The sequence below is a fragment of the Monopterus albus genome, unplaced genomic scaffold (genome assembly GCF_001952655.1).
Source record: "Monopterus albus unplaced genomic scaffold, M_albus_1.0 scaffold536.1, whole genome shotgun sequence".
Taxonomy (NCBI): domain Eukaryota; kingdom Metazoa; phylum Chordata; class Actinopteri; order Synbranchiformes; family Synbranchidae; genus Monopterus; species Monopterus albus.
The window spans coordinates 71,771-97,401 of NW_018128416.1; the positions used below are offsets into that span (position 1 = coordinate 71,771).

Below are 25,631 nucleotides of genomic sequence, written 5' to 3' on the forward strand. Positions count from 1 at the left end.
GGATTGAGGAGATCCTTGAAGTATTCCTTCCACCGTCCGACAATGTCCCCAGTTGAGGTCAACAGCTGCCCACCTCCACTGTAAACAGTTTTGGCAGGGCACTGTTTCCCCCTCCTGAGGCGCCGGACGGTTTGCCAGAATCTCTTCGAGGCCGCCCGATAGTCCTTCTCCATGGCCTCACCGAACTCTTCCCAGGCCCGAGTTTTTGCCTCCACAACCGCCTGGGCTGCAGCCCGCTTGGCCTGCCGGTACCTGTCAGCTGTCTCAGGAGTCCCACGAGCCAACCAGGCTCGAAAGGACTCCTTCTTCAGCTTGACGGCATCCCTTACTTCCGGTGTCCACCACCGGGTTCAGTAGGTTTTCATATTACTATTTTATAGCCTACTTGTTCAGTCCCCATCTCTGAAAATGTTCCTTTACAATTGAACGCATAATTGGATTGTATTCCGATGCAATATAATTTCTAAATGAATGATAAACTGCATTTTCCTACAAACACAGATAGAACAAGAAGCAAGTGGGGAGGGTGGTGACTTAGGGCAATTCACCCTCACTAAATTACACCTAATAATCATTTCTCCTGCATCATGTACTGTAGGATATTGTGCAGACCCTTGTTCCAAGCCTTCTTTGAGGTTACATCATGTTAACACTGGATGAAATAAACAACTCCAATACTCTTTGTTTTTAAGGCATCACACATCAAAATTAAACCAACATGGCGTCTGCTTTGCAGTCAAATGTTCATCTTAAAATTAATTCATTCCCAGTAGTGGTGCTGTGTCCATCTTGACCACCTTGTTCCTATTGGTTTCACTGTGTAAAGTGTGAATCCATGTGCAACAGCTCAGCTGTCTGTGTGCGGAAAAACATCAATTCCGCAAAGTGATGGACGAGTCTGTAACTGCAAGTGGCTCAGCTACAAGTGGCCGAGTTATTTTTTGGACTATATGCCATTTGACAGTGTTCTTATAATGTTTTAAGGTACTGCAAATACTGTAATGACTACAGTCAGATGAGGTGAAAGATTATATGTTCCTGTTTTAAGCAGGCCTATGAAGCAAGGCAAGCTTAGTTATATACCACATTTTTATACACAAAGGCTATAGTCTGAAAATCCTACAGTATAATAACCCATCAATGAAAATATGGATGAAGCTGCTCATTAACTTGACATGTCCTTGCAAAGGTCACAGGTCTATTAATGCTCCACACAAAAGGAGTGAAAGGTAGACTGTTTTTGATAAGCCAAGAAATGTGTAATGTCTACAGTTTTCATAGTCTGTACAGTTGTGCAGTGTGTGCCCAGCTCAAATGTGTGCACTCACATTCAGATGGCTCTCAGTGGTAATAAGCAGGAAGACCTTTAGCCTTGTAGCGGCCTTCTGCTATTCTGGTGGTTAAATGCCAGAGAGCCCTGTCTAAGACCCAGGCTGGACGCAGATGAGGAGAGTTCACCAGGTTGTAACCACACTCAGGATGTTTTCTTATCCACACACTGTTAGCAGCTGTAAGGAAAAGAGGTGATCAAAATCACCACCATTTATTTGTTTTAAGTGATTAAACTGTTTCAGGTACAATGAATGCTGGAACACAAACTTTAAAATTGTTGGTAATTAGGATGAGTAAGAAATGAATGATGTAGTGAATTATTTTCACAGATGGGAGAAGTTTAACATCATTTCTTGGACTGAAATGCCTGTCAGTTCTCCACTGAAAATGGAGTAATGACAGGGATGCTAAAATTTTACTTACCACAACCTGTCCTAAACTAGAGTTCAGTTAAACCTGCACATGCGTGACAGTTTTCAAATCCAAGCTGGATACATGTCACTTACAAAACATAAATGTGATCCATTAACACAAAAGGATCAGACCTGACAAAAAAGACTGAAACTGAATACTAATGCCTGTAATGTGAATACAGCTTTATAAACTGTATTCAGTAGAATACAGCATACAGTCACAAAAAAGGTAGTGACACTGTCTGCAATTTTCTGATCCTCACAAAAGTCACAAATATCAACAAACACAATATTTATAAGTTGTTAAAACAGTCACGATTTTTCATGTCTTTATTGAACATACCCATTAAGCATACAAAGTGATGGTGGAAAAAGTAACAGCAGCTCTAGGCTTCTGATGTTCCTAAATGTCAACTGGAGTCAGGTGTTACAGACGTAGGCATTCAAAGCATCATACTTTTTTGACGTGCTGTGTAGTGCCCTGCTGGTGGCACTGTGTCAGTAATGAGGTATCTGTAACCCTGCATGAGGCTCATAAAATCCAACCTGCACTTCTACTTTTTGCCTACTATACTATCCATCAACAGTACAGGGTTCTGAATTGCCACACCACGCAGTATTTTTATCATACAAGTACTGCTTATAATCTGTTACGCTGGATTTTACGTCTCTAGCCAAAGATCTATTAAACATGGTTAACACAGCACCATAAGTTACTGCCATGCAGTAGTGAACACCATGTATAGTTTGCTGCAGAGAAGCAGACAACTTCTTTGGAAACACTCATTTTAAATCTGTTTAAAAGTAAATCTTTTAAAAGTAATTGCCCCATAAACCTAAAAACTGGTTGTGCCACCCTCAGCAGCAACAACGCAATCAAGTGTTTGAAATAACTGGCAATGAGTCTTTCACATCGCTGCGGAGCAATTTTGGCCCATCTTTTTGCAGAACTCTTAATTCAGCCACACTGGAGGGTTTTCGAGCACAAACTGCTTTTTTAAGGTCACACCATAGCATCTCAATCAGATTCAAGTCCGGACTTTAGCTAGGCCACTCCAAAACCTTCATTTAATTTTTTTTAGCCATTCAGAGGTGGGCGTGCTGGTGTGTTCTGGATCACTGTCCTGCTGCAGAACCCAAGTGCGCTTCAGCTTGAGGTCACGAACTGATGGTCGGACATTCTCCTTCAGGATTTTTCACAGCACTGTATCACACAGCTGCTGTCATAACCCCATATCTATGTTGAATTTGACAGACAATGTGGTGGAAATAAAATCATCTGTAGATTTTATCAACAAAAAATATTGTGAATTTGGTGTCATTAAAACACAAGAGCCCATACTATAGGACAGAACAGAGGTTTATCAGCTGTGGACCACTGAACTATTTTTTAAACCATCCTTCCCAAATGACTATTTTATAGCCTACTCTTTTATTGATGGCACTGAAACCTGTTTTAACATTTGGTCCCTCTACTGCCAAGTGTGAAAACTCATTTTCAACTTTGAAGAACGTTTTCACGGACCACAGACATGCCTGAAAGGCCCTGCTCATATAGCTGGCCTTTCAAGAGGATCTAACATGCAAGTGTCGCAATGAGAGGAAGGAAACAATCATGAAGTTATTCAACAGTGCCATCTTGCAACACTGTAGCAAGGGCAAGAGTTTTTACTAAAGTGGCAGGTGCCTGTGTGTAATACTGTGTTATGTGAGGTACCACATGTGTTTGTTTCATTGCATAAAGAAGCAGTGGCCCAGTGCAGTTGTTAGTTATTGTGAGATTCATTGGTATTGTAAGATCACACTCCCTCCCTGTGAAAACCTGCCCCCTGTTTAATCTGTCCAGGCACTGACTCTGCTACTGGGCCAATTTTAAACCAAGTAGGTTTCAGCTCTAGCTTACAGACTGCATCAGTGATGAAGATACAGTTTCCACAGAAGCCCAAGAAAGAAAAACAACTTTTCCATGATTCTCCATAACTAGAGTGTTTCTGCTGTGTTCACTCTGGTTGGGCTTTTGTACATGTTGGAATAAAGAGAAAAAACACAAACACAATAAAATACTCACTCACCAGTATGATTATACACCACATCCGTAATACAGAGCATGTTCCATTCTTTCCTGAACTTCTCCACCAGCGCCCCCACCTCTACCCAGGTGTAGTTCCGTCCCTCTGGACTAAACTCAGGGCTGAAGGCCAGCTGGTCAGCTAAAGAGTAACAGGACCTGGACTTTCCTAGAGTCTGCAGAGGAGTGAAGTGTACCATGGTGTACCCTAGAAGGGGACAGCGCCAATGAAACTGTTACTGAAACACACTTACAATATACAGCATGATTGTGACAGGTGAGTTTCAATTACAAAATAAAGGAGCATCAGATGCTTGAAATACAACTATTTCTGATCATTTTTAAAAGGTGTCAATAATTCTGTCCAGCCCATTTTTGGAGTTCTGTGTGGAATGTATCAGAGTTGGCTTTTTTATGCTTTTTTCTCTACTGCTGTTCCTGATTCTCTTCAGTGCTGCTTTGCCCTGTTTTTAGGTGCCTTTGATTTGCTTATTTGTGCTGTGTAAAATGTAACGTTCTGATGACGCAACTTTTATAATTCATGTGCGTATCGGTCCTAATGCTTTGTTGCCTTTATGTAACTTTTTATTTTAAGACTAAGTGTTCTGTGTTGCACTGCGCGGAGTGGCAGCAAGTTACAGCAGCTGTGTCCTCGTTGTGTTCTTTGATTTGATTTGATTTATTCTTTCAAGCATGTAAAGACAGTTGATATGACAACACACATAATCCAATATCAATTTGCTTATACCTAGTACATGCTTGAATGGAGTAGGAAGAAGTCAGACTTATCCACAATTGAAACAAAATAAATAAACAAAGAAGAATTTGTGGCTGCAACAGTTTTCTGGGAGAAGTGGTGTGGTATCTGACAGAAATGCAGGGGTGCCAATATTTCTGGCCATGACTGTAAAAATGGACAATGAGTCACCTCTTCCTGCCACTATGCAAAAGCTCACAAATATGGGGGTGACCATCCGTCTTTTGTGACAGTGTGCAGCCAGAACCTGCACAGTAGTGGTGGAGCTGTGGCCAAATTATTTGAAATACACACCTTATTACATCATCAAATAATTATTAAAAGCTAAATTATCAGAAAAATGACCACTTGTACACAAATCAGTGTGGTAATATCTACCTAAAATGAAAGAAATTTATTTGAACTTTCAATTTTTATTTTGGTTCACGCCACCCCCACGACATAGCGGGGGCGGGATTTATGACCTGTACCGCAACCAGCCACCAGGGGACAACTTATGGTGGCTTCACTTTTGGGAGCTGTCATGGTCATCCATACAGTTAACAGCTACATCTTAAGTCTCTTTAGCCACGTCACCCACCTGACTCCTTGGCTACTCTTAGTCTATCTGGCCAGTCATCCAAGTGTCCCAGACATTTGGCCAGGTAGGTCTGGATTGTGATGCAATCTAACGGCAGGACATGGTTGTCTGCTCCAACACGAAGAACAGGGTCAACCACAATGTATCCACCTCCTGACCGTTCTGTCTCTCTGCAAGAAACAAAAGGAGGTGAGCAAAAATACATAATAGATAATGCAATAGAAAAACAATGGAAGCAGTTGGGCTGAAAGTGTGCCGTTACCCTTTAGGAACTAGTATCTGGAATAAACAAGGTTTCTTTGGAACAATATTGTGAAGACCAATGCAAAGCAGAAAAGAATGCCACCTACAAAAACGTTATTAAATAAATGCATACAGCCCAAATCAAAAATCTTTTTCCCACAAGTATATTGCAGTCAAGTACTGGTCAAATGTATTAGGATGGACTTTCCACATGCCAAAAGATTAACAAATATAAATTCATTTGTTTTTTGTATTATGGTATTTAGTTTTGAGTTGATTCAGAACTGAATAGGAATGAAACAGTTACTAGTTTCACAGTAAACCATGGTTAAAAACAAAACAAAACAGTTAACACAGTTTAAATTCCAATTGTCACTGAAACTCCCCTGCTGAAGGGTTAACTAATGTCCAATATCAGCCAAAGCAACAGTCAGGCAGAGCAGGGACAGCATGCAACCTGTGCCTGTTTTGTGTCAAAACATGGTGCAAGGAGGTAGTGACAGCACTCTGGATCATTTTCAGCCTTCTAAGAGGACTAAGTCTGAAATGTGGTCGTATTTTTGCCTTTAGAAAAGAGAGACGGTCCACCCTGTCTGCAGAATATGCAGAAAGAAAACCACTGCAACAAGGGGCAACACTTTATACCAAATGCCAAGTAAGCGAACTTTTAGCTCCAGGCAAGGTGTCGAGACTTCAGAGTGTGGGGGGGAAAGCTCACTGTTTGTCTGGCTAACTTGCTAATAGCTTGTCAATAATGTAAACTGAGGATTTCAGTGTTAGCTACCTCCTTAAATACACATTGCTCTGCTGCTGTATGTGTCGTGTATTTGCAGACTCTAATCATCCATTGCACTTGATAACATTATGTAGTTGAGTTGCCCAAACATCTTACGTTCATTTAAAATCTGACACTCGTCAACTTGGATGCAGAACTGTTCCAATAGGAGCAACCCTATGTTCCTCTGTGCTTATGTCAGTTGTTGGGTTTACTGCAGTTTCTATCAGTCTTCTTAAGAGTCAGACTGTTTGTGTGAGAGAGTAATAATAATACTGTTATTCCCTTGTTTACAGAGTGGGTAATGCTACTGGTCCCTTCTCATCAAGTGCATAGTGCTGCTAATTTTATTTGTGGTTTTCAATATAATGCTACAAATTAATGATATCAGTTTGTGCATCAGTATTCTCAGAACATTTTCAGCATATCTTAAAAAAACTGTGAAAATAGGGGGGATGTGACAGTGGTGCGGTGGGTAGAGCAGCCGCCTCCCAACAGCAGGGTTGAAGGTTCGAATCTCGGTGCCTACAGTCCACATGTCAAAGTGTCCTTGTGCAAGACACTGAACCCCCGTTGCCCGTGATGGCGGCAAGAAGCGGCCCGGGGCCCTCGGTTCTAACCACTTCGATGTATGTGATACAATATATAAAAGCTTCTTCTATAATATTGATAATCATGATAATTTTGGTCACTATAATCAGAATATTAAAATGTCATACCATTTCAACTCTTGAGCCAAGTCTGGCAAGCACCTTCTTAATTTGGCAAGGAAAACTACATCAGGGCTCCAGACAGCTGGTGATCAGTCGTATTATGAAAGTGAATTTATTTCAGGTGTGTTGGACACACGAGGAATTTGACTCCAGTACAGTGGCTCTCAATGTGTATGTACAATGTTCTTCAGTAAAGCAGAGAGGAGACAAGTAAGCAAGTTAACACCAAGAAAACAAAGAAAGAAAAAATAAAGTACTTATAAATATAGAAATATATATACACAAGGTGCAGCTGACTTTTTTCAAAGGTTGCAACGGGTGCGCCTAAAAAATAGATTACACACAAACAACTGCTCTCACTGTAGAAATGGTGGACAGACATAAAACTCTCCATGATACGGTCACCGCAATGTTTATCTGCAGGTCTGTAACTCACCCGTCTCACAAGTCAGAGACTTCCAATCTATCAAATGTGTCTGTTCACACGCGTCATTCCTGGACTCCTGTTTTATGCTTCAAATTTATTTTTTCCTTTTGAGCATTTGAAGTATAATCACCACAGACAGCAGCTTAAATCAAGCAGATCACCTGTTAGCCTGTTTATGTGTTGGAAATATTTTACTAGAATCTCTACTGATGGATCAGGCTCCTGGTGTCACTGTGAGCTTTCTGGTTTCACTTTCCCCCCCATCCATTTTAGCAAGATGGGGAAATAATAAAACACAAAAACTGCTGATTCCTTGCTGATGAGCCTACATGAGGACTATTTTTGTCTGGCACATTTCTGCTGTCAGTCAGTCTGGAGAAGACCATGCTGTCCTCCTGCTGACAGACAGCTGTTCTGACAATAGATGCTGCACGCAGGTTGGAGTTAGGGCTGGACGATACAGCAAAAAATGTTATCACAATAATTTTTTCATATGATAATAATAATTCCTTTTATTGGCCAAGTATGTTACTCACATAAGGAATTTGTCTTTGGTACAGAACCGAGGCAGCCATTTGCAGCACCAACTCACACACACCAATGGCAGCGCTGTTATGGCCATTGGGAGCAACTTGGGGTTCAGTGTCTTGCCCAAGGACACTTCGACATGTGGACTGGGGAGAACAGGAATCGAACTACCAACCGTCCAGCTGGGGGTGACCACTCTACCGCCTGAGCTACAGCCATGCCATATCAGTTTAACAATAATTAGTGCTATTTTAATGAGCTATTTATTAAAAGGCTATTTTTTTAAATAAATAACCAGAGAAAAAGGTTTAATTAAACCACTTTATTTTTTTTTTATCAAGGCACACGAGGATGGGGAGATACTCCCCTTAGATAAAAATACATACGGATAAGTAACAATCTCACCTTTATTCACATTAAATAAAGAAAGCAAGTAAAATTAACTGGTGTGCTAACCTAACATCAGTAAGATGCAATAAATATTAGAAATGTAAACTCTCTCAAATTCAGCTTTGAGATATGTTAGGCTAAGAGCTGTGAGATGTAACAAGCTGTATAATAAAAATTTCTCAAACTAGGTAAACAAAAGATAAAATGTAAACTAAGGCACTGAAGGGGAGCGGAAGAAGGACCTGGACAACATGCTGCATGCTCCAGTGGATGGAAGTGGCTGAGATGATAAAACAGAGTTGTCGTATTAGCGGTTTGGTCGTAACTGTTCCCCTACAGCTGTGCTATCATCTTGGTCAGACTTGTGGGGGACACTTCCATACTGCTGAGCTGACCTGTTCATTTTTATTGACAATTTATTCACATTCTCTGCTCATCTTCTCCCTCATGTTCTATGCTGTTTCTGTTGTTGTGTTGCATGTTGAGGGGGCGACCAAACTACACCTGACTGACTGTTTGCACATCACTTGTGGCATGCTGAATTATCAAGGGCTATGGTTGGCTGTTTATGAGCTAGGGAGAGCGCATGCTTGGGGCTTGTTCATGTAATGCTAATCACTGTTGTGCGGTCTTCACGCATTGCTTTTAACCAGCCCTCCTAAGAAAAAAATTCTTATCGTTATTGAGAAGGTGCCTTGCAAAAGTATTCATACCCCTTGAATTTTTCCACATTTTGTCACATTACAATGACAACAATGTATGACTAGCTGCCTTTTCTAGCATTGGTTTGATTATGTAAAGAACAACCAGATATACTGACTTAAGTTCTGTTAGGCCATCTTATTTACAAAAAATATGAAGTCACTGGTTTTTGGAGACCACACGATCTATATCCTTAGACAAAACGATACATACTGTGGCGTTATGTCGTGATATATTGTATATCCCTTATATCATTCACAGATGAGTATATGTTGAATTTAGTTTCAACAAAATTTAAGTGCTAGTCATAGTAGAGACTTCCAGGCACTTTTCATAAAGATAAAAAACCTATTTAAAAGAAGAAGCAGATTTTTTTAATGTAGTGGTACTTGGCTTTAAGACAAAAACTGACCTTTGCTTTATTTTACCTTCAAAACACTGCCTCTCATGAGGGTAATATGATGCTATCATATGAATGTACATTATCAAATGTGGGACATAGTCTGTAATCCACTGTCAGGAGGGTCTTACCCAGAGTCAAAGTAGTACTGATAGGACCCAGCTATCTTAAGGTCCAAAGAGCAGAACTTATCAGAGTCATCCTCGCTTCCTGTTGGGAAGTTCCACGGCAAAACATGGAATTTGTTTCGTTCAAACCGCTGTCCTTCAAGTGGGTAGTTGGTGTGCACTGTGACCTTCCTGCCCTGAAGACTCGGACCCAGGCGGAACTGCAGTTCAAAACCTGAGGAGACGGAAATGTTTTAACCACCACTTATACAAAGTCCATGTTTTTTGTTTGTTTGCTTTTTATGGTCCAGATATGGCTTTTTTCTTTTACAGTGAAAACATAGAAGGCTACATTTATCATGAGTTCAGTTCATTCAATGAGACAGAGGCAAGGTGTGGTGGTGTATGAGAGTTGTGTGGTTGTGTGAGAATGTGCTGTAAATGTAAACAGAAAGCCTAACAAATTCCAAAAAACAAAACAAAGGGAAAACCCTGACCATTAAAATAATAATAATAATAATAATCATAATGGGAGGGGAGTAGTTGCAATTTGCAACACATCACATAATGGAAAACTATTTTCACTTTACCATTACCACAAGCCTCAACGTGTTTGAAAAGGTTCACTCCCTTTGTGCACCAGTGCCGAGATGTTCAAACCTATTAACTCACTGTTTGTTTGTTTGTTCCCTCAGGCACATTCTGCAGTGTCATTACTGCTCATTTACAGCAAGACAACCACATCTTAGGCACACTTACCAAGGCTCAGCTCTGCTGTTTTCAAATATACAAAAGAATACCAGTGTGTGCACACACATACAATGAGTTATAGTGAGATCAGCCAATAACTCCCGGTCCTCCAGAGTCTGGACCATGACAGGTTTGTCTATATATAGTCCAGTTTAAAGTGGAGTCATAAAATCCCCATCAGGTTTAGAGTGTTAGAGTGACTGTAAATGTCAAGTGGTACACTTCTCTCTTCAACACAACTAGCTGCTCCTTCTTCAGCCAACACAAACACACACCATTTCTGAAAAGGAATCACTGCTTTCTGTTCATATTGAACTTATGCCCTACAGCTTTAAAGCAGGATTGTTCAAATTCAGCAGTGGCGCAGTAGTTAGCACTGTCACCTCACAAGAGATTTTTGGGTTTGAGCCCCAGCTGACCTGGGGCCTTTTTGTGCGGAATCTGCATGTTCTCCCTGTGCTTGCATGCGTTCTCTCCGGGTACTGTGGCTTCCTCCCACAGTCCAAAGACAATCAGGTTAGGCTGATTGGTGACTCCAACTTGCCCATAGGAGTGAGTGTGAGTGTTTGCGGTTGTCTGTCTACATCTCAGCCCTGTGATAAACTGGCGACCAGTCCAGGGTGGACCCTGCCTCTCACCCAGTGTCAGCTGGAAGTGGCTCCAGCCCCCCTGCGACCCTATTCAGGAATAAGCGGTTTAGATAACAAATGGATGGATGCTCAACCTCTTTCATGTCACCCAAACAGACCAGCGTTAAGATGCATACAGCCTATTTATTCAAATGTATTCTAACTCACACATATAGAGAGGATGTTTTTGTTGGGTTTCTACTGAATTGTACAACTGTCTACATGGGGTATCTGCAAGTTTCAGAAAACCAAGTTTGAGGCCTCCAGTTTGATTGTGGTGGTGTTCGTTGTATGAAAACCCAAATGTAAAGTGTGAGGCTGCTACTAATACAAACGTCAGTCTATGAAAACAGACAAGCTTGGAAGCTAAGGGCTGAGACTAGTGCTCTTCTTCAGGTAGCAGATTCTATATGTAATGGTGCACTTTTTAGATTAGATTAAACTTTACTGTCATTACCCATGTACAAGTACAAGGCAACAAACACAGTTTAGCATCTAACCACGACTGTATTTCGTTCTGTATGTGACGGTGCACTTTTACTAGACCAGTAACTGTATTGTGTTTACTCAATGTTGGTACAGACTTGCACAGTTTACTTACTAGAGCAATGTGCCAAATTAAACCCTGCTTTAAACACTGTGAGAAACCTGCATCTCTGCATTACTGTCAAGAAAGCATTTTTGAATGTTTATGAATCCCTCTCTTTTTGGTGCATCCTGAACTCAGGTGTATAAATTTATCCAATCAAATGTGATCTGGTACCAACTAAACCCATACATAACATTAAATTGACCACCTTAGACTGGTAATGGGTCATAGCCGGTAGCAGAGCAATATCCTGGATCAGTGGTGTGTGTTTGGCAGCAAAACTGCAGTCTAATTGATTCATTTAACCTTCATCCTGTGTCTTCTGATCTAACAATAAGAGGTGCAGGTGGAGGCTGACTTTTCTCCACAAGACTGAAACAAAGTCATGGGCCACTTCTGAGGGACCCAGTCAATCCCTTAAACAATTTGATCTAATCCAGAAATAATCAAATACCCACACATTCCCTTCCTAACTTCCATATCATTAAGCAGACTAGGAAGGTGATCGCCCTCATGCCTGGCCCTTGAAAGCTTGAGACATTCATTTAAATCACTAAAAAGAAATTCTTTTGACCGACAACATTTCTACCGCCATCACTAACTGAATGGAGGTCATCATTGATTCCCAATGTACCGGTCCCATGACCTGATCCTAACCTAATCCTACGTGTATTCTGTATGTCCCATATTTTACTTAGCAACAATATGTGATAATATATGTATTTACTTACTAAACATTATGGTGGTGGCTGAAGAGTGGGTCAACATCTTACAATTTCACAGGTAAAATTCAAATAAAATGCTACAGTATTCTAGAGTATTGCAGAAGGTATCGTGTCTTCATTTTTAGAGATGAAACTGAATTCAACCTTTCACACTTAAAATAGTAACTAATGGTTGTTACAACCTAACAAATATCAAGTAAATATCCATGTTGACTGCTGCAGCAGAATCCTCGTCTATAAAACTGCACTTTATATAAAGCAAAGGATAAAACAGCTGCTAGCAATCATATCATTTCATCTCTACCAAGTTTGAGCATTCAATCATCTACTCAAGTGGCAGACAGTTGTGTAAGAAAGCATTACCTTGTTCAAGCCTGAACAGAGTCCTCTCTAAATTTTCCTTTTCGTTAAGCATTAGAACTCTGATTTGCTTCACGTGCTGAGGTAACATGTTAAGAAGGTCCTTTCAAAGAAAACTGTTCCCTGGTCTCCTGTAAAAAGGAAACATAGGTTTATAACCACTTACTTACATAAACACAAACCACTTTCCAAAATCTAAAACAGATTTTCTTTTCTGGCATATTACATCCATCAATGACAAGGGCATGCTTTCTGGGAATTCAGTGCAATTCACTACCACACTGTGATACATGCATGCATGCATACATAAATAAATAATTTGAAGGTGAAAGATCCAAAAGGTTATTGTGCACTAGGTCTTAGTGACAGTCATATAAGGTTTAAATCTCTGTAGACCGAAATGAAGCAAGAAATCTGATCCACTGTCAATTATAGTGAATAACTATGCACCAACATTCGAGGCATGTTCAGTAGGCCTCAGATAAATCCCAACTTTGATAAATAGTTTATTGTTGACTGAGGTGTGTATTATGCTTTTTCTTCCCTGTGGGTCCAGTACTGAGCTACCAAGACAAAACTGCATTTGGTTATGAAAACAACTGGGGGCATTTTGGGGATTTCAGGAACTGTTTGAGTTATTTAGGCAAAGCAGTATATGTTTACTTTCACCATCAATCCAACAGGTGACAAACAAAAAACACACACCTAAAAATAAGTAGAGAAATATAACAAAATGCAGACACTTGTATACAGGTCACAGGGCTCAGTGAATGGTCTGATAAAGACATGGCATCATGTACCAGATCTCAGCCCCGCTGAACACCTATGGGAGATGTTGGAGCAACGTGTTATACAGCGTCTCCACCACCATCACCTAAACACCAGAATGGTGTTCATCCCTCCAGATTCAGAAATTTGGAGAATCAGTGCCAAGGAGCACAGCAGTTTATTTCTGTTGACCTCTGATTTCCATGAATTTACCCCCAAAGTGAGAAACTGCATAGATGCTACACATGCATTAGTCAAAAACAAAAATCTAATTTAACAAGTCAATGGGTGTAAAAGTGCAGGAATTCATGACAGCATATCACAGACACAAAAGGCACTGGTCAAAGTGAGCATTCACAAGTTAAAACTTCACAATAGGTGCATGACAGAGTTAAAGACAACTTACGATTATAAGGTTGGCAAATATGACTACGTGGCAGAGAAGGGTTAAGTGATAAACAAGAGTTAAATGATGAACAATGGAACAATGGTTCTTAGGTATGAAAACTGACTGAGATATGCATTGTACAAACTTGTACACACAGCATGTTTTTTTCACAGTATGAGGAAGTTAGCAGTAACACATTGTATACCATAAAGTACCTAATTTCAAAATGACATTAGCTGCTGATAATCAAGTCAGGTCATGTTTATTTAGAAAACAATGTAAACACGGTTTACATTAGCTGAAGTCAGGTCATGTTTATTTAGAAAACACCTTTCAACACACCATGGCAACGTGCCTCACATCAACACCAAAATCATTACAATAAAATAAAGATGACAACAGAGAGCAATAAAACAGTAAGTACATCACACACAACTTATACACATTAATAAAGCAACACATGCACACAGACATATACAACAACCAATATGTTAAGAACAGGATTAGCCACAAGCCTTAATAAAAAAGGTTCAAACCACTTCTGAAAGGAGGAGACAGTGGTAACTGATCTCAGGTGATTTGGCCATGACACCAACAAAAGGTTAAAGTTAATTCTGTATTTTACAGGGAGCCAGTGAAGAGATTTAAGAATTGCAGTGATGGGAGCTGCTGCCTTGAAGTTGTCCATTTTGGTAGCCCAGCATAGAGAGCATTACAGTTGTCCAGCCTGCTAAAGATGAAGCATGGGCTGCTAAAACCAATTTCAGACAGCTGGTGATCTAGCCTTTGCAGCCTTCCTGAAGCATGGGCTGGAGCTCTGAAACCTTTCAAATGTACACTTTTGACTGGACCTGTGATAGACCGGAGGCCTGTCCAAGGTGAACCCTAACCCTTCCCCAGTGTCAGCTGGGATCAGATCAAGCCCCACCCCCACCCTCCCTTACTGGACACAATATAACTGGGATAAATGCAAACTAATCTAGAAACTGACTGGCATTTGACAGTAAATGTTAAACATCTGGCATGACTGCAGGAATCCCTGAAGACTAAAAATATATGGCATGGCCTCTGATGTGATATACAGTATGTCAGGTGACTGATCCATAATGACACGTGGAAAAACATGTATTTAATCAACCACTACGTGGAAAAACATGTATTTAATCAACCACTGTACTAATTAAAACTTATTAAGTACAACAGTTATTAAATGCAATTTTGAGGAATTTTCCATTTTCCACTTCCTTATATTTACAAATACACTACTACAAATATTTTACTTTATATTGTGTTAAAACATGACGCCGTGCTATGGATTAATCTACCCAGTAGTACATAAAGTAATAAGTGTCAATTCCACATCGACCAACTACAAAATCAGAATGTTGCTTACTTGCACTTTGCAAGTGAACATGAATCCAATAATGATAACAAATATAACATTTTATATTTTCATGATTTAGAATCACGCTGCATATAATACAGTACAAATAGATTCTGGGTTGCACCCTCATGAGCCACTGAAGGTCCTGGACAGTGTGTTTGAGCTATAGTGTAGTCCGGACCTACACACGTGACCAAATCATGCAGTTAAAGCTTTGGGTTCAGTTCTGTGATCATCAGGGCAGGTCAACGCATCCAGAGTCACTGTCTCCTTATTGGTCCGTGGTCACTGAACCCCACTGAACCCTAGCTCTGAGTCTGCGCAGTGCTTCAGTCAGAACAGGACAAGGTCAGGAATCCGGCGTTAATGTCACACTATCTATTTATAAAACTCGTCCCGCTACTGATAAGTTTGCTTGGCACACCGGGTCCATACCGACCCACGGTGCCGTGCAGTCACATAAAGATCACGGTAGATTATGACTCGCCACGGTCATGCAGGACATGCAAAGCGACCGTGACATTTGTGGTGGATTCCAAAGTCGATTTTAAAGAATGGCTGTTAAAAACGTAATGGTTATGTACATGTGTCGTCTCAAAACAACGGAGAATGTATTTTGGCATTGCAGAGAACAAAGCTGCATTACCAAGCGCAACATGCAGAGCGTCACGTCAAGACTGTAACAGTTAGCTAAACCTATGTCTGCAAGCTAGCGTAACGTTAGCTAACCTAGTCATTTGTATTCTGACCTGCCAGCCACTAGCTGGGGGGTAAAACTCGCACAGGCTTAATCAGACTTGATAATGTTACACGACAATGCAAAACCGTGTTTACATGCTAATTCTCATTCACCTGCCACTTGTGCCTTGGACTCGTCACAGCAACAGGAGAACAGTTTCCAGTGTGTTTTTCCTGGATGGACAGAAGCTAAAACGCTGAATCGAGGGGGCGTGTCCGCAGGCGGGACTGTTGCCGTAATGGTTGGAATACAGTGGAACAGCTTCGCTCTTTCGAACCTAGTTTATTCAAGTGACAAAGATTAATGCTAGTATGGTGTAAATATTAGGTTCATCATACGCTTTCTCTTGCATTATTTATGAGAATTTCAGTTGTCTTTGCCGAATTTGTGAACTATGTTGTTTGTTTTGTTTTTACTTTCTTGACGCCCTCAATCATGTAGCTTCTATGCTCTCAAAAGCAAACCCATATTTCTGACACAGACATATTCAACACAGCTTAGTTCTAAATGGATGCCGTTGTGTTTTCTTTCTCACGAAGAATATTCACTTGCATAATTTCTGTTGCGCACTTTATAAGATTTACCAGACACGTACACACGTACATACTAGTGCGTTACGTAAGATGGCACTGCAGTGCAGGTGCTGGTCAGACAGAGAACAGTACACCAGGCCCAAACTGCAATAGTAAGACACTGAACAGTACCAGCATTATATCATCCACTGACATAGATGAGTGTTATAAAAATTCTGTTATTAGACATGATTTTACTATTTAATGTGTTTTAAACTTTCAGAACAGTCATGTGAGAAACTGACTGTGTATAGGCCTGAAGGATGTTTTCTATCTTTCATGTGAAACTCTGTGTACTGTGATGTAATCCACTACAGACTGCTCCAGACGAAGAGAGACCCAACCGTCAACTAAGCATGTGTCCCAGTATGATTAGCGTCTGAGTCGTGTTATCAGGGTGCGCCTGTTCACTATATATTATGTTGTATGAATCTCACTCAGACAACTCTGTATGCTCATGATGACTTGTCTCCTTGCTGCAAGTAAACTAATTACTTAAAAAGATTCCACTGACTTTGTTGCCTCAAAAAATTCCTTTGACATCTTGGTCTTTCGAGCCGGATCCCAAACATCCTCTCCCTCGCCCAGGTTTGGACCTGATACCGTGCACGGGCTGAAGTTCGAGTCCTCTCTTAAGAAAAACATCGGTCGCGTTCTCTATACTGGAACGTTATGACTAACGTGAGGCCAGGATCTGCTGGGCGAGTGGAAGGTGATGGGATTCTGATGACAAGCACAACTTCACTGGAATAGGTAAGAGAAAACTGTATGAATGGATAATAATGAAAACGGTATGAATGGATACTGACAAGGTGTAATCCTCCCTATTTTTGAGAAAATAGGAGACGGGTGGTTGGACCGTATAGTCCATAGCCTACAGTGGTGTGAAAAAGTGTTTGCCCCCTTACTGATTTCTTATCTTTTTGCATGTTTGTCACACTGTAATGTTTCAGATCGTCAAACAAATTTATATATTAGTCAAAGATAACACAAGTAAACACATCATGCAGTTTTTAAATGAAGGTTTTTATTATTAAGGGAAAACAAAATCCAAAACTATATAGCCCTGTGTGAACAAGTGTTGGCCCCCCTGTCAGAACACTGGTTTATCGCCCCTGAGTTCAATTTCTCTAGCCACACCCAGGCCTGATTACTGCCACACCTGTTCGCAATCAAGAAATCACTTAAATAGGACCTGCCTGACAAAGTGAAGTAGACCAAAAGATCCTCAAAAGCTAGACATCATGCCGAGATCCAAAGAAATTCAAAAACAAATGAGAAAGACAATAATGGAGCTCTATCAGTCCGGAAAAGGTTATAAAGCCATTTCTAAAGCTTTGGGACTGCAGCGAACCACAGTGAGAGCCATTATCCACAAATGGCGAAAACATGGAACAGTGGAGAACCTTCCCAGGAGTGGCCGGCCGACCAAAATTACCCCAAGAGCGCAGCGACAACTCATCCAAGAGGTCACAAAAGACCCCACAACAACATCCAAAGAACTGCAGGCCTCACTTGCCTCAGTTAAGGTGAGTGTTCATGACCCCACCATAAGAAAGAGACTGGGCAAAAATGGTTTGCATGGCAGAGTTCCAAGACGAAAACCACTGCTGAGCAAAAAGAACATAAAGGCTCGTCTCAGTTTTGCCAGAAAACATCTTGATGATCCCCAAGACTTTTGGGATAATACTCTGTGGACAGACGAGACAAAAGTTGAACTTTTTGGAAGGTGTGTGTCCCATTATGTGTGGCGTAAAAGTAACACCGCATTTCAGAAAAAGAACATCATACCAACAGTAAAATATGGTGGTGGTAGTGTGATGGTCTGGGGCTGTTTTGCTGCTTCAGGCCCTGGAAGACTTGCTGTGATAAATGGAACCATGAATTCTGCTGTGTACCAAAATATCCTGAAGGAGAATGTCCGGCCATCCGTTTGTGACCTCAAGCTGAAGCGAACTTGGGTTCTGCAGCAGGACAATGATCCAAAGCACACCAGCAAGTCCACTTCTGAATGGCTGAAGAAAAACAAAATGAAGACTTTGGAGTGGCCTAGTCAAAGTCCTGACCTGAATCCAATTGAGATGCTGTGGCATGACCTTAAAAAGGCAGGGGAAAGAAAATCAAACTGCTTCACCCCTCGTGCTACAAAGAGTGACAGGAATGCAAAATAGGGGAAGGCAATGGTGGGGAAGTTGGGCTATAAAAAAATGCAGATAATAACAGCCCATATGAACAACAACTGTAAAACGCCTTCCTAAAAGGCTGTCTGCCCCAAATCAGCACATCTCTCCACAACTAAACACATGAACGACCACCGCACTGCTCGCCTCACAAATACACTAGATTATGCCAGACATGCTGAGTGGCACTTCGAATCAAAATTATTAACAAAATCATGGTTATGAGGAAGCAAATAGTTAAAAGAGGTAGAAAATAGGAGAAGCAGGAAGGGAAAATGTATTACTTAGGGACAAACATTAAAAATTCTTTTGACAGAGGAGCAAAAATTAAGATAATAATAAACTTTATTTATATATCTCTTTACAAGTCTGAAGAGCACAAAGTGCTGCACAGTGGGACATGCAACTAAAAAATACTAAAACAATCAATCCAAAAACACAGGTTTATAAAATCCTAGCAATAAAAAGTTTCATCAAAATAAAATAGTATAAAACAACAAGTTAAACCATGTCCCTTTGGGGCAGATAAAATGGATTTTTTATTTTATTTCATTTATTGTTGTTTTTACACAACCTTGTCTAAAAATAAATGGGGAAGACATTGAGACATAAGAAATGTGACTGTACGTTAAACATTTCTCCAAGGCCAGACCCTTGTTATGGGAAACTGCACTGAGAGCTGCCTACAGCTGACAAACTTGGCATCTTTCATGCACACTCTTATCACAACCTCTCACAGGAGGGAAACATCTAGATGAGAACAGGAGAACGGCTATCTTACAAACACCCAAACCACAAACTAAAAGACAAATGATGTCATTCTTAGGTATGATACATTTTTGTAGGAGCTGGATTTCCAACTATGCAGCTGTCACAGCTCCATTAATGGTACTGATCTATGACGTTCCGTTAGCAGCAGCAGATCAGATGACCTGGACAGAGGAAGCAGAAAAAGCTTTCACACAGATTAAACAACTACTAGTAAAACTCTGCCACGCTAGGATTTCCATACTATGCTAACCTTTTTGTTCAAAACGTAGACTGTAAGGGGGGATATGTGATGTCAGTTTTAATGCAGACTTATGGGGGAAAGAATAAATCCACAGCCTATTATTCAAGTCGATTGGACGCTGTAGCTAGAGCCCTGCCACCTTATGTGCAGGCTGTCGTAGCCGCATCTATGGCAGTACAAGCATCAGCCTCCATTGTACCGTTTCATCCTCTACCCCACCAAGCGCCCCCCACACTGGCAGGTTGCAAGATAACATCTCCTATTTGTCACCAACCAGACATCTCTCATGCATGACTGTGTTGCTGTCACAACCACACCTAACCACTGAAAGATGCACACCATTAAACCCAGCCACACTCATACCCACAGCATCAGATGGGACACCTCATGACAACTTATCAGAAATAACACAGAAAGTTCTCACTAGGCTGTATTTAACTGATGTACCCTATGACAATGCAGACATAACTATGTTTGTAGATGGGTCAAGTAAGAAAAACCCAGATGAAACAAGTGCACCAGGGTTTGCTGTAGTAACACGTGACACCGTACTGACAGCAAAACCCCTCCCAAAACACTACTCTGCCCAGGCAGCAGAGTTAGTGGCGTTAACAGGGGCGTGTAAATTAGCTGAAGGGAAAATAGCCAATATTTGCCCCGATAGTCAATATGTGTTTCAACAGTGCATGTTTTTGTGCAACAGTGGAAAAATCGAGGCATGATGACTTCAACAGGGAAACTAATTAACCACAGAGATCTCATTTTAAATCTCTTAGATCCTAAGAGTTACCCAAAAAGGTATCCATTTGCAAGTGTGCAGCACACACTAAGAGGACAGATCACTAGGAAATAAAAAAGCTGATGAGGAAGATAAGAAAGCATCACAAACAGACATTCTTGTAGACAACCCATCTCGAATAGACCAAACTGTTTTAGAAGATATGCAGAAAAGTAGCATCACAAACTGAAATCCAGAAATGGAAGAAAAAGGGAGCAATCCTTAATGAACAAACAGAGCTGTATGAGTGACCAGAAAGAAAACCCATCCTACCAAACAGCCTTTTCAGATATGCTGCAATTAGAGCCATGGACAAAGTCATGTCTCAAAAGGAGGGATGACAGCCATGATAGGCAAAGTGTTCACAGCATATGGATTCACAAACTACTCTAAAAATGTTTGTGCTAACTGTACAATATGTGCTCGCCACAACACAAGAGGGAACTTGAGAACTAAAAGAGGTCAATTTCCAAAACCACAGTTCCCGTTTCAACACATCTGCATGGACTTTATAGAATTAAACAAGTGTGAGGGAAAGAAATTCTGTCTGGTTATAATAGACATGTTTACTAAATGAGTTGAAGCGTTTCCCAAAACTGCTCCAGATGCTCTCACAGTAATAAAGGCACTGGTGAAGGAAATAATTCCCAGATATGGAATACCTGCAAAAGATTCCAGTGGCTTTGTTGCTTCATTAAAAATTCCTTTGACAATGAGGTAAATTAATGTAATCCAAATACATGAAGACATTAACCATTACTTTCTGTAATCATATTACTGTAATATTATTAATAATAATGGATGCTGCTGTGGCTCAGGAGGTAGAATGGTTGCCCACAGCTAGAATTTGGGCTGTTTGAGTCCCATTCTCCACATGTCGAAGTGTCCTTGGGCAAGACACTGAACCCCAAATTGCTCCTGATCACTGCTAGTAGTATTGCTAGCTTTTTTTTTTTTTATTGAAAGATTTCTGTGCAGTGTGCTGATGTTCTGTAACTGATTTGGTCAGAGGGGATTACTGGGATCAAGGCAATTATAAGCAATTATGCATTGCTAAAATGCATTAATTCAATAAAAAGAGGACAGATGACAAAGTCAGAGCCACAGTCAAGCTGTCCAACTGACCATCTCACAATAACACTACTGTAGGATACTGCATAGCGGCATGCACGGAGCAACTAAAGACACTTTCCTGTGAAAAAAGCTTACAGTGGTTTGCAGATTTGTAGAAATTCTGTACATTGATGGAACAGAGGAGAGGAATTAAAACAGTTTAGAGAATAAAGGTATAACAATTCAAATCAATTTTATTTATTTATTTATTTTTCACTTTAAAAACAACATCCAGTTGACCAAAGTACTTTACATAGGCAGAATAAAGTCACAATAAATAACTAAAATAAATAAATAGATTCAGTGTAAAAATAAAACAACACAGACACACAGATGACACATTCAATAAATTATAATTAAATTAATTAATTAAAAGGAATGCATCAGGTCCTGCTGTGCATTAAAAGCCAAGGCAAATATGTTTTAAGCAAGGATTTAAAAGTAGGTCAGTAGCTGATCTAACGTTAAAAGGTAGACTATTCCACAATTTAGGGGCTGCAACAGTAAAAGCATGGTCACCTCAGCATTTATATCTGGCCACAGGAACCTCTAAAACAGGGGTGTCAAACTCAATCGCACAGGGGGCCAAAACTCAAAGCACACTTTAGGTCATGGGCCAAACAGGATAAACATTTATTGAACAGACTAAAACTAAACGTTTTTTGAAAAACCATTAAGAGCCTTAAAAACAAAAATCAATAACTTAAAATCAATTCTAAAACGGACTGGAAGCCAGTTGAGAGAAGCCAGAATTGGGATTAGATGCTCAAACTTTCTGGTACTTGTCAGAAGATGAGCAGAAGCGTTTTGAACCATCTGAAGACGACAGAGGGATAACTGGGTAACACCATAGTATAAAGCATTGCAATAGTCAAGGCGGGAGGTGAAAAGCATGGGTTGCAATCTCAAAATCATTATAAAAAAGAAATGACTTGACTTTACTTAACAACCTGAGGTGGAAGAAGCCAGATTTCACAACTGAGTTGATTTGCTTGTCAAATCTTAAATCGCCATTAAACATCACCCCTAGGTTTTTTTTAATGTCGTCTGCATAACAGTGAAAAGAAATGCCATATTTCCTTAAGACAGATCCCAATGGAAGCATATGAGTCAGGAAGACTGTGAATTAGCAGATTATGATCCATGATATGGTTTGGGTTGAAGTATGAAGTGTAAATCATTAAATAAACCTAGAACAATGTAGGATTCTATTTCATTTTCCAAACTTTGTTGAATTGGTGAAAGATATAATTCTGAATGACCACAAACAACCATGTGAAGGAGAATAACTGATTTCATTCTCGTGCCAGGGTTTGTTACTGATTAATCTGATGAGATATTTAGACTTCCGACAGTATATCTGCTTCTGATAGTGTCAGACATCACGTTCTGTGTTTTACAGCAGGTAGTTGGCAGTTACAATTTATTGGCATCAGTTAAACAATTCTGACTATTGGAGAACCATTTTAATCAGGCCTTTGTTTTATTGTGCAGATGTTTATTGCTGTCAGTTTCCTGCTTACACATACATTCTCTACTTCAGCTATGATAATGCTTTTGACCAGGATATGGCCTTTAAATCACATATAAACCAAATCTTCAGAACCGCCTCCTTTCACCTGTGCAATATCGTCAAAATCAGGAGCATCCTGTCTCAAAGTGCAGTGCAGTGCCAGTTTCTTGCATTTTCACATCTTGGTGGTAGTAAGCTATGTTTACACATACAATCTGCAGCCACCATTGATTGCAAGATTCATTATTGATTAATTGCCATGAAGTCTGGAGAGGTCACCAGTCTATCACAGGGCCTTGACTATTGCAATGCTTTATACTATGGTGTTACCCAGTTATCCCTCTGTCGTCTTCAGATGGTTCAAAACGCTTCTGCTCGTCTTCTGACAAGTACCAGAAAGTTTGAGCATCTAATCCTGATTCTGGCTTCTCTCAACTGGCTTCCAGTCCGTTTTAGAATTGATTTTAAGTTATTGATTTTTGTTTTTAAGGCTCTTAATGGTTTGGCACCATCTTAGAGGTGACCATGCTTTTACTGTTGCAGCCCCTAAATTGTGGAATAGTCTACCTTTTAACGTTAGATCAGCTACTGACCTACTTTTAAATCCTTGCTTAAAACATATTTGCCTTGGCTTTTAATGCACAGCAGGACCTGATGCATTCCTTTTAATTAATTAATTTAATTATAATTTATTGAATGTGTCATCTGTGTGTCTGTGTTGTTTTATTTTTACACTGAATCTATTTATTTATTTTAGTTATTTATTGTGACTTTATTCTGCCTATGTAAAGTACTTTGGTCAACTGGATGTTGTTTTTAAAGTGAAAAATAAATAAATAAATAAAATTGATTTGAATTGTTATACCTTTATTCTCTAAACTGTTTTAATTCCTCTCCTCTGTTCCATCAATGTACAGAATTTCTACAAATCTGCAAACCACTGTAAGCTTTTTTCACAGGAAAGTGTCTTTAGTTGCTCCGTGCATGCCGCTATGCAGTATCCTACAGTAGTGTTATTGTGAGATGGTCAGTTGGACAGCTTGACTGTGGCTCTGACTTTGTCATCTGTCCTCTTTTTATTGAATTAATGCATTTTAGCAATGCAGAATTGCTTATAATTACCTTGATCCCAGTTATCCCCTCTGACCAAATCAGTTACAGTACATCAACACACTGCACAGAAATCTTCTTTATTATAACAGTTGTGATTTGTATTTTATAGAAACTTTGGGATCAATGTTTAAAAAAATTATACATTTTTTAGGTTAACAGACAACTATTGTATTCTGTATGTATACTTTTTCAAATATTGTAAATTCCACTTCTCTAAAAATAGAGAGTACTGTTTATATGCAGTAAATGTAAATGGATGTCTATGTAATAAGGCAATGAAAACGACCTGCCCTGAGGATGTTCCAATAGTCCAGTCATTAGGCTGTAAACCTGCTGTGATATTACCTTGCACTCCACTTTAAAACAGACCCACAGGCAAGGTCACTGGAACAGTGGAAATAGCATTGCACTCACATGCACTAAAGGCAGAAGTTCCCATTGTGCTGCAGCAGAGTGGTGAGTAGTCACTTCAGTGCATGAGTTTTCTTTCTAAGTAGAAAGGTCCTCCAGTGGCCAGGGATTCCTTTAAGGCAAAATGTCAAGGCAAAGTGTGGAGACAGCAGAACAGCCCTCTTTGCACAGGTACTGCAGTGACTAGAATACAATGGAAATCATGTTATTTATGAGAGAGAGAGACAGTTATGAGGGTTATTAACATTGTGAAATATTAGAGAAAAGTTAACTCTATTAGCTGTACATCATGTAGCATACGTCTTAAGACTTTCTGAATTATATTTCCTTTAATAAATATTGCTCAAAACCGTCAGCTATGAAATAGGCTTGTACTTAATTGAACTGTACAGTAAGCAATGATAGATAAGGACTGAAGTTGTAGTGGATGGCTCACAGGTTATTTAACCAAGAAACTGTCTGCAGATACATCTTTGTGGTTGAAGTCAGTCTGTGGTAGAATGAGTGATTTATTTATCCATTCTTTATTTCAGACACCCTGTAACAGATGTCTTCTGTGGGCCTGCGCTGTCTTCTCTTTGTTTCCGTCTCACTGTGGTACTGGGTACCAGCAGGCTGCTATGCCAATGGCAAGGTTACTAAAGCCTGTGGCAACATGGAACCTCGCCATGGTTTCCCTGGTCAAACCACTCTCAGCCCCTATCATCTAGCAACCAACACCACCACGTTCAGCCCCGGAGACCATATCCAAGGTAACTGACAACTGTGGCCTGCATGAAATATTCAAAACCTTCCTGACACAACCCTATGGGACAATTTAGAATTGTCAGTTAACCTAACTTCACTGTGAGGGGAAGCCAGAGAACCTGGAGAATGCAGGCATAAGGAGAACATGCAAACTCAACACAGAAAAGCCCCAGTTGGGATTAGAATCCAAAACCTTCCTTCTTGCTGTGAGGTGACAGTGCTAACCACTGTGCCACCCGATAATGCCCCTTACTCCTGTTCGCAAGTTTACTTTAAGCTTTTAAATATGCACAGCTCCAACAGGAAGAGGTCAGACATCTGGTGTTTTGTATCTGTAATATAAATACAACTGTGGAGTGGTGGTTTACACTGTCACCTCACAGCAAGAAGGCTCCGGGTTCGAGCCCGCGCCTACCCGTTGTCTT

The 25,631-nt window shown here is 40.2% G+C and overlaps 2 protein-coding genes across 6 annotated transcripts in view; one reads left to right on the forward strand and one right to left on the reverse strand.

Moving 5' to 3' along the window:
• Positions 1–15,963, reverse strand: part of agla (amylo-alpha-1, 6-glucosidase, 4-alpha-glucanotransferase a) — a 41,775-nt gene extending 25,812 nt beyond the window's left edge. The window contains 8 exon segments of the mRNA XM_020588395.1: positions 1,329–1,356; positions 1,358–1,508; positions 3,818–4,021; positions 5,151–5,320; positions 9,460–9,670; positions 12,492–12,619; positions 13,663–13,685; positions 15,881–15,963. Of these exon segments, the coding sequence (XP_020444051.1) occupies positions 1,329–1,356; positions 1,358–1,508; positions 3,818–4,021; positions 5,151–5,320; positions 9,460–9,670; positions 12,492–12,579 (852 nt within the window). The 5' untranslated portion in view covers positions 12,580–12,619; positions 13,663–13,685; positions 15,881–15,963.
• The window catches only part of frrs1a (ferric-chelate reductase 1a), a 14,383-nt gene continuing 3,682 nt past the window's right edge, over positions 14,931–25,631 (forward strand). Inside the window, exons 1-4 of one of the 5 annotated variants that reach the window (XM_020588398.1) lie at positions 14,931–15,376; positions 16,657–16,736; positions 16,928–17,092; positions 24,993–25,211. In XM_020588398.1, coding sequence (XP_020444054.1) covers positions 25,007–25,211 — 205 coding nt within the window. In that variant the 5' untranslated portion in view covers positions 14,931–15,376; positions 16,657–16,736; positions 16,928–17,092; positions 24,993–25,006. The other 4 variants (XM_020588399.1, XM_020588397.1, XM_020588401.1 and 1 more) reach the window with 4 other exon arrangements.